The sequence below is a fragment of the Peromyscus eremicus genome, chromosome 8a (assembly GCF_949786415.1).
Source record: "Peromyscus eremicus chromosome 8a, PerEre_H2_v1, whole genome shotgun sequence".
NCBI lineage: Eukaryota > Metazoa > Chordata > Mammalia > Rodentia > Cricetidae > Peromyscus > Peromyscus eremicus.
Genome location: NC_081423.1, coordinates 88,233,758 through 88,246,554, shown reverse-complemented (window position 1 = coordinate 88,246,554; position 12,797 = coordinate 88,233,758). Strand labels below are relative to the sequence as shown.

Below are 12,797 nucleotides of genomic sequence, written 5' to 3'. Positions count from 1 at the left end.
TTGTGTGGACACACTACGGTGCTCACACAACCACAAATTGCCTGGTGACGAATTTCTCTGAGCCTGAACTACAAAGCAAGCTCAAGGTCAGGGTGGATCACTTAGTGAGACCCTGTCTCATAATGAAGAGCACCAAGAGTGTTGGGGGTACAGCGCTGAGCACTTGCCTAGCCTGTACGAAGCCAAAGCATCTCAGTCACCAGCACCCCCAAAATGGAAAAAGAACTGTTCCTTCCCTAAGGAAGGCCTATCTGTCTGCGTTGCTGTATTATTATTACCATTATTTTTTTTTTGTTTTTTGATTTTTTCGTTTTTTGAGACAGGGTTTCTCTGTGTAGCTTTGCACCTGTCCTAGAACTCACTCTGTAGCCCAGGCTGGCCTCGAACTCACAGAGATCTGCCTGCCTCTGCCTCCCGAGTGCTGAGATTAAAGCCGGGTGCCACCACCTCCCGGCTTTATTACCACTATTGTTGTTATTATTATTATATTTTATTATCCAGAGGTGGTCAATCTCCACTGTATCACCCAGACCCTTCCAGGCGTCCTCTCCTGTTCTCAGCACTCTGTCAGCCCCATGTGAGATCAGACCCCCCTGACCCCACTCCCCTTCTCCCGACTTCTCTCTGCTTACTCTGTCTTTCCCTCCCTTCTGGAATGATCTCAAAGCCTGGCAGCCTCATGCAGGGACTTCCCTGGGTCCAGGCTGACATCATCTGCACTAGAGAGCTATACACACAGTCAGTGCTCAGCGTGGTAGGAATGGCAGGACACCATAGGACTCTTCAACCCAGGAACCCAGGCCACTGGTTGAGCCACTGAAGCTTGACTTCTGGGGGGTGCAGTGGTCTGGGAACTGGCCTTGTATGTGGATTCCTGATCTTAGATAATAAGTCCTCAAAACCCTGGGACTCCCTTCAGATAGGCCCTTCCTGGGATTCCACCAAGAAATCAAGGAGGCCTGCTTTTGCCACACCTGTCCTGGAGAATCTAAGAACCGAGAGTAAGGTTGGCTACATGGTGAGCACAGCGTTGCCTGGGAAGGCCTTCTATCCCATAATAATAGCTCACTGCCTGTGGGAAAGCCTGCCTGGAAAGCATTAGGCTCTAGCCTTCCCAGACCAAGGCCTGCCTGAAGAGTAGATGGGCAAGAAGGCACTAATTGATATGCCCAGAAAGAGGCCTAGGATTTGAAAATGGGCTGGAGCCAGTCTGTTCCCTGACTCCTGGGCCCAGGCCACTGGAGACCACTGTGGGCTCCCCTTTTGCAGTCTCTGAGCCCCATGTGAGCCCTGCATTGGCTGAGTTCTCCTGGAAACTGAGCGAGAGACATTAAGGTGTGCAGACATATGCAGGGCATTAGCAGGAGATTGCTGTGTGACAGTGTTCTAACTTTGGATATTATCTTCCCAGAGATGACTACAAGAGAGGCCCGGTGGGATTCAGAGTTCCCCAGATCTGAACCTTGGGGGCCTCATTCTGACCCATGCATAGAAATAGGAATTCTATGTACACACGCATACACACACATATGTAAGTGCATGCACACATGCCCGAGTGCCGCACATACTTCCTTGAATGTGAGCTCCCATTGCTCTCCTAACCCTACACAGGGAGTAAGCCACGTGGGAGGACCGTGTTACACCCCAGCTTATCAACTGCTTCCCAGCTTCCTCTTCCTGAATTCTTGAAGGCCTGAAGGCTTGGGAGCTGGCCTGTGCATATGGCTTCCTGATCTCAGATAATGAGAGGAAATGAGATCACTGGTACAGAGAAGACGACGGAGGATTTCAGCCCGGGCTCCAGCCTTCACTCCTCAATCTGTGGTGTCCGTCTCTCCATCTCCCTCCAGGCAGCCTTCAGCTGTGCCCCTGGAGCCGACAGACCCCCCAGACCTGAGATGTCTTCTTTTGCTTGCCGGAAGCTGTCTATAACCCTTCTTGCCCTGCTCTGCTGCTCAGGTAAGCGGTCCCCAGGGTTCCCAGCACGCGGCATCTTAGGGTGGGGAGTTTCACACTATTCCTTGGGCTTCAGGTTGGGGAGGAGGGCATCCTGGCCACAGGGGCCTCTCCACCATGGATACAGAAGACCGTGACAGCCTGGCTTTGGTTTTTTCCCATGGTCTCAGGCAGTGGCTAGAATCGTGGCCTCTCGGTTACTAGATGGAATAAGCCCGGGGCTCTGGGAATGTTGATGTGACAGGATATCAAGGTTGGTTGGTGAGTGGTGGGTGAGTAGGGGACTCAGGAAGGGATGCCAGGGTCTAAACGAGGATGAGATTGTGCCAAAGGGGCCTGGTGAACAGCAGAGGGCAGCAGAAGGCACCGCTCACTAGGGCACAAAATGAAAATGAAACCCTTTGCAGCGGGTCAAGGAGACCCGGAAGGACACCGCCCGCCCGCCCGCCAGCTACGCGCTGAGTGCCTTGTGCCCTAGACAACCTGCCAAATGCTTTCAAGCCTGATTGCACTCAGGACCCCGTGCACATTAGCCCTCTCAATGGATGAAGAAACTGGGGCTCAGAGAGAGACTGTGCCCAGCCCTAGGCCGCCCAGCCAGTGCATGGCAAATGCTGAGTTCAAATCCAGCACCGTCCACAGGGGAGGGCCCTCTTTTCCCACCTTCTTACAAACCACTAGCTGACGGCTGAGTGCGCTGTGTAGGCAGGTAGAAAGCACAGGCCATGCTTAGGGGCCCTGCTGGCTGGGACCTAGAACCTTCACGGTCCTCACAGAGTGGAGGTGAGCACTGAGGGTCCCATCTTCCTTTACCAGATGTCTTGCACAGGGCTGTGTGGTCAGCATAAAGAGAAGCAGGCCCAGCCTTCTAGAAGCTTCACAATGTTTACAGAGCATCAACATACATTATGAGTCATTGGTACAACAGGTCCTTTTCCTGGTAGCCTGTTGCTTTTCTGGCCTTGCCTCTCACATTCCTCTTCCAAGCTCCTGCCATGCTGGCCCTCCATTGCTTCGTGAGAGCATGCTGCCAAGGGCAGGTCTGTGAGTCAGCAGCTCCCTTTATCTGGAACATGCTCCCACAACACATGCGGGGGGTCATGACCTCCCTCCATATTTGCCCCAATGTCATTATCTTAGCCCCCCTTCCCCCCCAGCTGAGGACCGAACCCACGGCCTTGTGCTTGCTAGGCAAGCGCTCTACCACTGAGCTAAATCCCCAACACCATTATCTTTATCTTTTATCAACCATGTTATTAAAAATGGGGTCCCTCTGGGCAGGGGTGGCACATGCCTTTAATCCTAGCACTCAGGAGGCAGAGGCAGGTTTGAGGCCAAAGAGTTCCAGGACAGTCAGGGCTGTTACACAGAGAAATGCTATCTCGGAAAAAAAAAAAAAAAAAAAAGAGTCCCTCTACTAGTACCTCCCCCGTCTGCCTAGAGTCCCTCTACTAGTACCTCCCCCGTCTGCCTGGAGCTTACCACTACTCAAAGGGTGTCCTGACAGTTCTCTGTGACCATGTGAGCTCAGAGCTTAACTCCGTTCTCTCCCAGAGGTGTCTTCATGACAGAGGGAACTTCGAACTGGAGCTTAAGGCAGCCGGAGACAGGCTTGAGGAATATTGACCTAGTGCTGACGGACAGAGGGACTGGAGGAAAGAACACAGGAGTCACTGGGTGACAGCTTCTATAGGCCTGACCCTGGAATGGGACAGAGGGACCAAAGGTGACCTGTCTTCTTGAGCCTTAATGACATCCGCTGGTTGTGGCGGCACTCCTGCTGAGCTCCTGGCCTGGCTCCAGAGAGCAGCATCTAGCCCTAATCCTTCCATTGTTTAACCACACCTTTTGTTTCTCTTACCTTTTGTTTCTGTCATCACCCTACGTGAATCTTGTCTGAGAGTCAAGGATTAGAGAGTCCCCCAAGGATCAAAGGCCTATGCAAAACTTGGTTCAGAAAACCTGGAAAACCATGGTACCTGAGAAATCAAGTAATTTGCTCTTGGCATTTGGTCTCTGAGAGCTCCTTTTAGGTTGCTTTGAAGATATGGAAATCAACTGGCTAAACTGTAATTAGAAATAAAAATACCCTAGGCGAAGGGATAGTGCTTCAGTCCTTCGAGCTGAACCCCCGCCCTGCAGCCATGAAAGGCTAGATTCATTCTTAAGATGCCTCTGAATCTTCATTCCACGGATCCTCCTGAACACACACACACACACACACACACACACACACACACACACACACACACACGTGCTGTGACACACAGTTAAGCTGGTAATAGTGATCCCTGAGGGCAGGCATCAGAGACATCTGCTGCCTAGTGCTTTTGGTCTTACAGGGTCTGGTAAGAAGGCGTTTGAGGTCTACATACAGTCCGAGAAGCATGCAGTGGAAGCCACAGAGTCTTGGAAAATCAACTGCAGCACGAGCTGTGAAAATCCGGAAAAGGGTGGTCTGGAGACCTCTATGAGTAAGATAATGTTGGAACAGCACCCTCAAGGCAAGTGGAAACAGTTCTTAGTCTCCAACATCTCCAATGACACGAATATCCTCTGCCATTTCACCTGTGAGAAGAGGCAGTACTCTACGGATCTCAACATCACAGTATACCGTGAGTATCTATACACGGGCCTCCACTCCCAGGGCGGAGCCATGTCTACTATACAGTCCCAAAATTGTTCAGTGACCGCTCCTGGGTCTTCTCATCATGGTTCTCATCTCCCTGGGCTCCTGAACCACAAGCAGGTCAGGCCTGTGGGCTCAGGATCTGCTTTTATCCTTGGGTAGACTCCATGAGTCCTCCTATACTTCAGAAGCAGACCGTGCAGGTTTTGAATCTTGCTCCAAGGTCAGTCTGGCCAAGGTTTGCACAGATCTAGAAGTCAGTTCCTACCCCAGTTCAGCCACCAGAGCACTCCATGGGCATCCCTGGTTCAGCCACCAGAGCACTCCCATAGGCATCACAGACAGTGAGAATCAGAGGCGCTACTGGGCATCATGAGATGAACTACTACAGAATACCGAAAAAGTGCAAGTACCGAGCAGGATTTTGTCACACACACACACACACCCCAAGGACCTGTGGCAAATGTATGAGCCTTGTATACATACACCTGCTGGAATAAGCCAGGATTCTCCCAATGTCTTACCTCCAGGTTTTCACTGCAACCCATTACCAACCTTGATGGACCAAAAAATGGAAAGATGTTCTAAATCCTAAGTGGGGTGGGGGTGAGTGGAGGAGAGGCGTTCTAGTTTGAAAGGGAACCAGGATACCGCTGTAGCCCTTATTCAGGGGATCTGGAATTGTGCTGGTCGTTAAACTGATTGGATAAGTGAGGCAACCCGACTCCTGCCCCAGCTTCATGAGGAGCCTCAAGGTCAGCTCCTCAAGGGCCCACGTGCGGAAGCGCTCCCTTCCAAATGCTCACGGCCAGCTCTTTAATTGGAAAATTTGTGTTTAGTATTTGGAGGGGATGGAGACAGGTCCAGATCTTCTAGCTGGTTCTACAATCTCTGGATCTTCTCTTTGTAGCCCCCATTTCTATTTTCCAAATCATGCCCACAGAACCAGCACCCAGGACATCCTCTACCATTTACTTCCGCTTCCTCCTCCTCCTCCTCCTCCTCCTCCTCCTCCTCCTCCTCCTCCACTTCCCCCTCCTCCTTCCAATGAGCAGGCCAAGTCCCAGTCCACTTCCTGTCTCTCAAGTCCAGCTAGGGACCTGGGATAGCAGGAGATGGGCCCTGACCAGGTTGGGCCTGCAGGGACAAAGTTCCGTCCTGAGTGGCCTTCCTTCTTTGTCTCCTACAGAACCTCCGTCTCAGGTCACCCTGAGGTTGAAGCCCCCTCGGGTGGTTGTGGGTGAAGCCTTCACCGTTGAGTGCACAGCATCAGCCGTGAAGCCCCTTGAGAGCCTGACCCTCACTCTGCTCCGTGGCAGGGAGACCCTGCAGAACCAGACCTTCGAGGGAACTGAACATAAGGCCATAGCCATATTCAACAGCACAGCTCTAGCAAAGGATGGTCTCAACTTCTCCTGCCAGGCTGAGCTGGACCTGCGGCCCCATGGTGGGCACATAATCCGCAGCATCTCAGAGTCCCAGATCCTTGAAGTCTTTGGTAAGAAGACTCTATGGGCCGAGAGGGTCGGAGATGGCGCTCCTGCTTAGCACCGTGGGGAAGAAAAACCCATGAACCCCACTCTTCGGTGGTTTGATGTGCATGTAGATTCCTGAGGGCTCCCTCTTACTTCCCTGATTTGCTGGGTGTCTCTCCAAGTTCCAAGCTGAACCCTAACTTTTCCAGAAGCCAGGAGAGCTCAGTTAGTGGCTTGGCCATCATTGAGCTGTGTAGTCTTGACCATGGTAGTGAGCTCTCTCTAGCTATGACCATCCTTTCTACAATGAGAAGGCTGGCTGGCCTGAGCCACAGGTTCCCCAGAGTACTGCTGTTCTGTGACACTTGGTGGCCAAAGCCTGCTGTAATGAGCTTGCCTGAAATTCACTCAGCTCTGCCTGAGAAGGGGCGGGGTATAAACATGAGTGTGATGTCCTCCAGGCCATAGCGTTGTTGGTGTTCTTACTCTTTTCTCTTTGGGGGCCCACCACCCATCTCTCAAATAATCACACAGAGACTTAGTCTTTCTTATGAATGCCTGGCCTTAGCTTGCCTTATTTCTAGCCAGCTTCTCTTAAATTATCCCATCTACCTTTTGCCTCTGGGCTTTTACCTTTCTCTATTTCTGTGTATCTTTTCTTTCCTTCTTATTCCATGTCTGGGTGGCTGGGTAGCTGGCCCCTGGCATCATCCTCTCCTCCTTTTCTCACTCCTTTTTTTTCCCTTCTATCTATGCTCTCTGCCTGCCAGCCCCACCTAACCTTTCTCCTGCCTAGCTATTGGCCATTTAGCTCTTTATTAGACCAATCAGGTGTTTTAGACAGGCAGAGTAACACAGCTTCACAGAGTTAAACAAATGCAACCTAAAAGAATGCAACATATCTTTGCATCATTAAACAAACGTTCCACAGCATAGACACATGTAACACATCTTCAACTAATATTCCACAACACCATGGTGTCCAGCCTCTACATACTGGCCTCAGGAGCTGCTGGAAGAGGGGTTGTCTGCTCTGCCTGATGGCCTAGAGTGAAGGCCACCTTCCTTCTATGTCACTCTAGAGGCAGACACCTTATGCCACTGCTCTCCACTACCAGGCTGACTGTGGAATGCATAAGTGGGTAAGGAGTGATGGGTGGACTCTCTGGGGTGTCTGGCACCTGAAAATCTCTAAACCTATTGTCTCTTCCCTTCCCAGAGCCTATGCAGGACAACCAGATGGTCATCATAATCGTAGTGGTGTCAATACTCCTGTTCTTATTTGTGACATCCATCCTACTCTGCTTTATCCTCGGTCAGCACTGGCACAGGAGGCGGATGGGCACCTATGGGGTGCTAGCTGCCTGGAGGAGGCTGCCCCGAGCCTTCCGGCAACGTCCTGTGTGAGCTGATGTTCCCTGGCCCCTGGTGGCTGCTGGAACTCAACAGGGCGCCCTCGGGGTGTGGTCCAGCATGGGCTGAAGGACTGTGGCAGCAGCACAAGACTCTGGGGACATTTCTTTCTTTGAGCCTCAATACAAATCCCTGGGTTTCACCCTGTGCCCTCCATGTCTGCTCCTGGGCTAACAGACAACACCTGTGACAAGGAAGGTACTAAGTGTCAACTGCTCACGTGTCTCCTCCATTCTTCTCGCCTCCCTGCTATTTCCCAGGGCTTTAACAGAGCCTCTGTAGCCCAGGCCCCAGACATCTACCCACACCATTAGCAACCAATTTCCTACTGAGATCTCATGAGCGGGAGGACATTGTTTGCACATGGCCCTGGGGACCTGAGGCCGTTCCTGGTTGAATCAGGACCCAGCTCTGACTCTCCTTTCTGCCAACAGAGTCCAGTGAAAGGGGACTAGAGGAAGCCGAGTCCGCCGCAGGGGTCTCCTGAGCTGGCCTTCTCCCCAACCAAGCTGCCCTCCAAGGGCCTTAAAAGGCATTTGGAGACACAAGCCACCCTCTTCTCCCTTGCCCTATTTCAGGCCCAAGGGTGATGCCACAGAGAGGAGAGGGGGCAAAGGCCAGCTGGGGCTCTGGTATCAGGGCCTTACTCTGGTCCAGACAGGAAACAGTGGATCAATTGGGTTTACGTGGCTTCTGGGTCAGGGAGGGGCTCTAAGGAGCTTTCGATGCAGAAGAACCTGCTCAAGATAGCAGTGGAGTTGAGAGCCTGATGCCCCAGGGTAGAGGGCTTGGCTGGGGCAGAGTGGGTCAGAAGGTCTCCGGCATGGGTGCAGAGTCGCTCCAGCGTTTTGGCAGCCCCGTGCAGAAGCTGGTGAGGCCTGGCGAACGTCTGTCTTCACGGCAGGCTCTCAGCGTCGTAGTAGTCTAGAGAAACAGAACCCTCAGCTTGCTCCTTCCTGCCTTGGTGGACCCCAAGGAGGAACACAGAATGGGACAGGCAGTGATTGGCAGGAGCCCCCCTCCACAGAGCACATGGCCCTTCTGACATCCCAGTCTGCCCCAGGTCAGGCCCCACTGACCTGAAGCCGGGGGCACATCCGCTCCAACAGTCCCTGTAGCACTGGGGGGCGGGGGTGGGGGCACATCTCTCCTGAGATGGGAGAGAGAGAAGAAAGACCATGTCAGAGGCCCAGGGCGGCTTTTGAGGCTTTACCCCCAAGCCAGCTCTTTCAGCCTAGATCAGGGACCTGGCCACACCCAACCCCCCCCCCCCCCCAGTCTTACTTACACCTCCCCTCGCCTGGAGGCAGGGGGCTGGCGCTGAATCCCAGGTGCGCCCTGCCAGGGAGGCTGGTGTGGGGGAACAGGGAGGAAAGAGGCTGGCCAGAGTGCCGTGGGGCCCAAGGAGGTCACGGGGCAAGGCAAATAGTGATGGTGGAACACCAAAGGCCCCTGCTCCTGGGCCTCCATCTCTTCCTCCACCTGTTCCTGTTGGCTGTCTGGATAGACCTGGGGGTGTGCAAAGTGAAGGGGGGTGTGTGTGGCACAGGCTCAGCCCTCCCTGCCCCCACTGCTCTGCCTCCTCCACCTCCATCTCCTGTACTATTTCCTGCACACGGTCATCAGCGGAAAGGCCACTGTCTAGTGAGCTTTCTCTGCGTGCAGGCAAGGCGCTCTGGAGACGCCCACCCCATCCATCACTCTGCAGAGAGAACTGAGTCTCTAAGAGGTGAAGCAACTCACCTGAATCCCCTGAGAGCTAACAAGAGGCAGTTCAGGGACTCACTGGGAGAATCCCAGCGACTCCAGAGTGGGTACCGGAAGTCTGTAAATCTGCCTTTGTTCCTGCATCTTTCTGGGCTCCTCAAGGAGAGGAGATGCTCATCACAGGGCCTCAGAGGGCCTAGGGGTAGCAGCCCTGACTCAAGATCTCCACCTCCCTCAACTCCTCAGCTGGCCCCTCCTTGAACCCCTCCTGGTCTCCCAGAGCCCCTTTTCCATTGGGTCCTCCTTTTTCAGACCTCACACCCCTTACTCCCTCCATCCTGGGTCAGAATCTTACCTGGTTCTCTAGGGACGGTCCTAAGGTCACCTGTGGTCCCCCAAGGACTCTCCTTCCCTTCCTCCGCTCCTTCAGGTGTACACTCATGCCACATTTCCATATCTGCTTGTCACAACCTACCTAGCCATTTCCTCACCCATTCATCTGTTTGACAAATAGCAACCAAGCCCCTAAAAAGAGTTCTGCACCAGGTTCCAGCGGTACCTGCCCTCCTGGGACCTGAGTTACACAGAGAAATGTCCAGAAGGAAAGCTTTGGACAACATCTGGGTGGTAGTGGAGATCTGGAAACTCCCGACACCAGGCCTTGGCACACAGTAGACGGCAAAGGGACTCAGCCAGACAGGGGTGTGGGCTAGCTTCCTGCTGCTATTCTGTGCTCTTTTCTCCAGGTGGGGGACCCCTAGATAGAGCTGCACCTTGGGCCCCACCTTCACACACCTGTGGGCTGGACCACTCTGGCCCTGGGTTCAGGGCTCGGGCCACCAGCTGACTCAGCAGCAGCTGCTGCATCTGGGCATTCTGCAGCATCATGAGCTCCAGCAGGTCTGGGGAAGAGGTTTCAACAGACCCAGCCGGCCTCCACCCTGTTCCACCCGGTTCCGTCCTTCCCACCTCACAGCATTTATACAGGAGGTAACCAGCTCAGGGAGGGAGGTCTCAGGTGTGTGCGGCAGAGGGGAGTCAGGAGAGCCACCCAGGGGAGTTACCTTCCTTGACTCGGCTAGGCTGAGGCAGAGGAGTCGGGACAGTCCAAGGACAAGGCTGCAAGATGGTCACCCAGGGCTGGGGACATGAGTGGGGAGACTCAGCCAAACCAGGGAGAAGAGGGGTGAGGCATGTCGGGAGCCCCCCACTTCCCCCTCAGTGTCTCTGCACCTCATGCCCTCCCTCCTCCCAGTCCGGTCTCTTCCTCTCGGTTTGGGACCCCCCTTGTCCCCACCCCATGCCCCCGTGCCCCAGAGTTTACCCGGATCCCAGCTCCGCGGCCTCCACCCCACCTCCCATTCAACAGCCTGTGCTCCTGGGCTCAGGCCTCACCGTGGGGCCTGCACTCTGTAATGGGGCGCCGCTCCAGCTCCCACTCCCGAGGGAGGCCATGGCCTAGCAGGTCAGTTACCTTGGCAGCTCTGGGGACGCCAGGGAGGGCTCCTCCCAGGAGTACACTGACCCGCCCAGCCTAGGATGCCTGGTGTCTGGGAAACAGCCCAAGTCTCCGCCCTGGCCCTCCTCTTCCGGATTATGGGGTCTTTTCACCCTGGCTCTCTTCCTCCGCATTGTGGGGTCTTTGGGGATTCTGAGGCTCAGGTCTGTCTTCTGGAGATCCACCTTCAGGCCCCTGTGTGGGGTTCTCCAGACTTTGGCCCTACTCCTCCTGGCGCTGGGGGACCCATGTTTGTTGAGTGAGAAGCTAGGGTGACTTTGTTTCCTGGTCCCATAGGAATAGAAAATTGTATAGGACCTGGCATGAGAGTGTGAGGCAGGTGAGGAGGGCAGAGCACCCACTCACTGTCACTCTGCAAATCACTCTTAGGAGAGGGAGTCCTAAGGACCCAGTGGTTTCTGGAGGGGGACCAGGCAGACACTGGGCAAATTCACCAAACACGCTGTGGCTCTGTCCCACAGTGCCTGGGGGTCTTTATGTCTCCCCTGCAGATTCACTCAGTTCCTCAAAAGCTGAGCCGTTCACTACTCCCTCAGAGGTGGGGAAGGTGGGCATTCAGGAGAACCCAGCACCATCTTGTGTTTCCAAAGCATGCATTCTTCTGACAGGAAGTTAGCCAAGTGTCTATTGCTTAAGAACAGGTGAAGAGGGGGGATCTATTTCCGCAGCTGTGACATCCGAAGACAGGCCCTGAGCAGCAGTCAGGACAGTCCCGACAGGAAGCTGGGATTAACACCAAAGTCACACACACACACACACACACACACACACACACACACACACACACACCCATGATCCACTTCTGTTCCCCTTTCCACAGTCCTGGAGTGCAGAGCCAGAAGGAACATTCCCAGCTCCTCCTTTGCCCCTGTCTGTTGGAGATATTGTTACTGGGTTTATCAGGGTCAGAACCTCTGCCCTCTCAGCCCTGGACAGCCACCTTCGATAAACTGATTAAAAAGACAAATTCGCTTTCTTAGGTGGTACACACACCTTTAATCCCAGTACTTCCAGAGGCAGAGGCAGATGGATCTCTGAGTTCTAGGCCAGCCTGGTCTACAGAGTGAGTTCCAGAACAGCCAGGGCAACACAGAGAGACCCTGTCTCAAAAAATCAAAAAAGTAAAAAAAAAAAAAAAAAAAATTAATGGTAAAAATGTGGAAAAAGGAGATTGATTCATGTGGCCATATTAGGAAGGGGACAAAGGGGTCCAGTGACAGCTTCACCAACCGGTCCATCCCCAGGATCCTGGCATGAGGGTTAGGTGAAGAGAACAGCAAAACAGTCCAAGAGGAAGTCGCTGTGCCCTGCAGATCAGCCAGAAGGGAAACCATTCCCATAGAGGTTGCTGCTTCTTACACCACAGTGTAAAAGTGGAGTCTCGGGTATCTTAGGCTGCCCTCAACTTCCAAATGTGCCCAAGGACACCCTTGAACTCCTTAACACCCCACAGCCTGTATTTCTCAAATGCTGGCATTGCATGTAGGTCTCATCACACCTTGTTTATGGGATGCTGGGCAGGGCTTCATGAGTGCAAATGTTTTATCAATCAACTGAATCATAACCAGAGCCCCAATTCTCAATAACAAAGCCTGTCTGTGTGTGTGTGTGTGTGTGTGTGTGTGTGTGTGTGTGTTAGCCTCTCAATACACTACTGCTCAGCTACGGCATATCTGTATTGATGTGGAAAGATGTCAAAGAAAGTGGACTGAAAAAGACCAGTAGGATCTTATTGTGTTTGTTTTTAATTTTTAATTTTCTTTTATGTGTTTTGGTGTTTTGCCTGCATGTGTGGCTTTATACTACATGTGTGTCTAGTGCCCCTGAAGGACAGAAGGGGTATTGCACCACCTGGATAAGCGTTCCATATGGCTGTGAGCTATGGTGAGGGTGTTTGGAACTGAAACCATCTATTAACCACTGAGCCATCTCGCCAGCCTCTTTGTGTTTGTTTTTAAAGATTTCCTTTGGTGACCTTTGTGCTTGGATTCCTCACTGCAGACTCCATCTCTGGTCAGGTCTTCCTGGAGATTAATATGGATAAGATCTTTTTTTTTTTTAAATCACATGTCGAGGACTAGGAAGTAGCTCCATTGGC

The 12,797-nt window shown here is 53.0% G+C and overlaps 2 protein-coding genes across 2 annotated transcripts; one reads left to right on the top strand and one right to left on the bottom strand.

Moving 5' to 3' along the window:
- Positions 1-1,751: 1,751 nt before the first annotated feature.
- On the top strand, positions 1,752-7,692 carry Icam2 (intercellular adhesion molecule 2). The gene is made up of 4 exons (XM_059269776.1): positions 1,752-1,959; positions 4,299-4,571; positions 5,775-6,083; positions 7,280-7,692. The coding sequence occupies exons 1-4, from the start codon at positions 1,899-1,901 to the stop codon at positions 7,465-7,467; spliced, it is 831 nt and encodes a 276-aa protein (XP_059125759.1). The 5' UTR covers positions 1,752-1,898; the 3' UTR covers positions 7,468-7,692.
- A 450-nt stretch (positions 7,693-8,142) lies between these two features.
- Prr29 (proline rich 29) lies at positions 8,143-10,635 on the bottom strand. The gene is made up of 6 exons (XM_059269777.1): positions 10,576-10,635; positions 10,245-10,320; positions 9,976-10,082; positions 8,762-8,982; positions 8,553-8,623; positions 8,143-8,397 (listed from the first exon to the last, which is right to left on the bottom strand). Exons 1-6 carry the CDS (start codon positions 10,633-10,635, stop codon positions 8,369-8,371), a joined length of 564 nt encoding a protein of 187 aa, XP_059125760.1. The 3' UTR covers positions 8,143-8,368.
- Between the last annotated feature and the right edge of the window lie 2,162 nt (positions 10,636-12,797).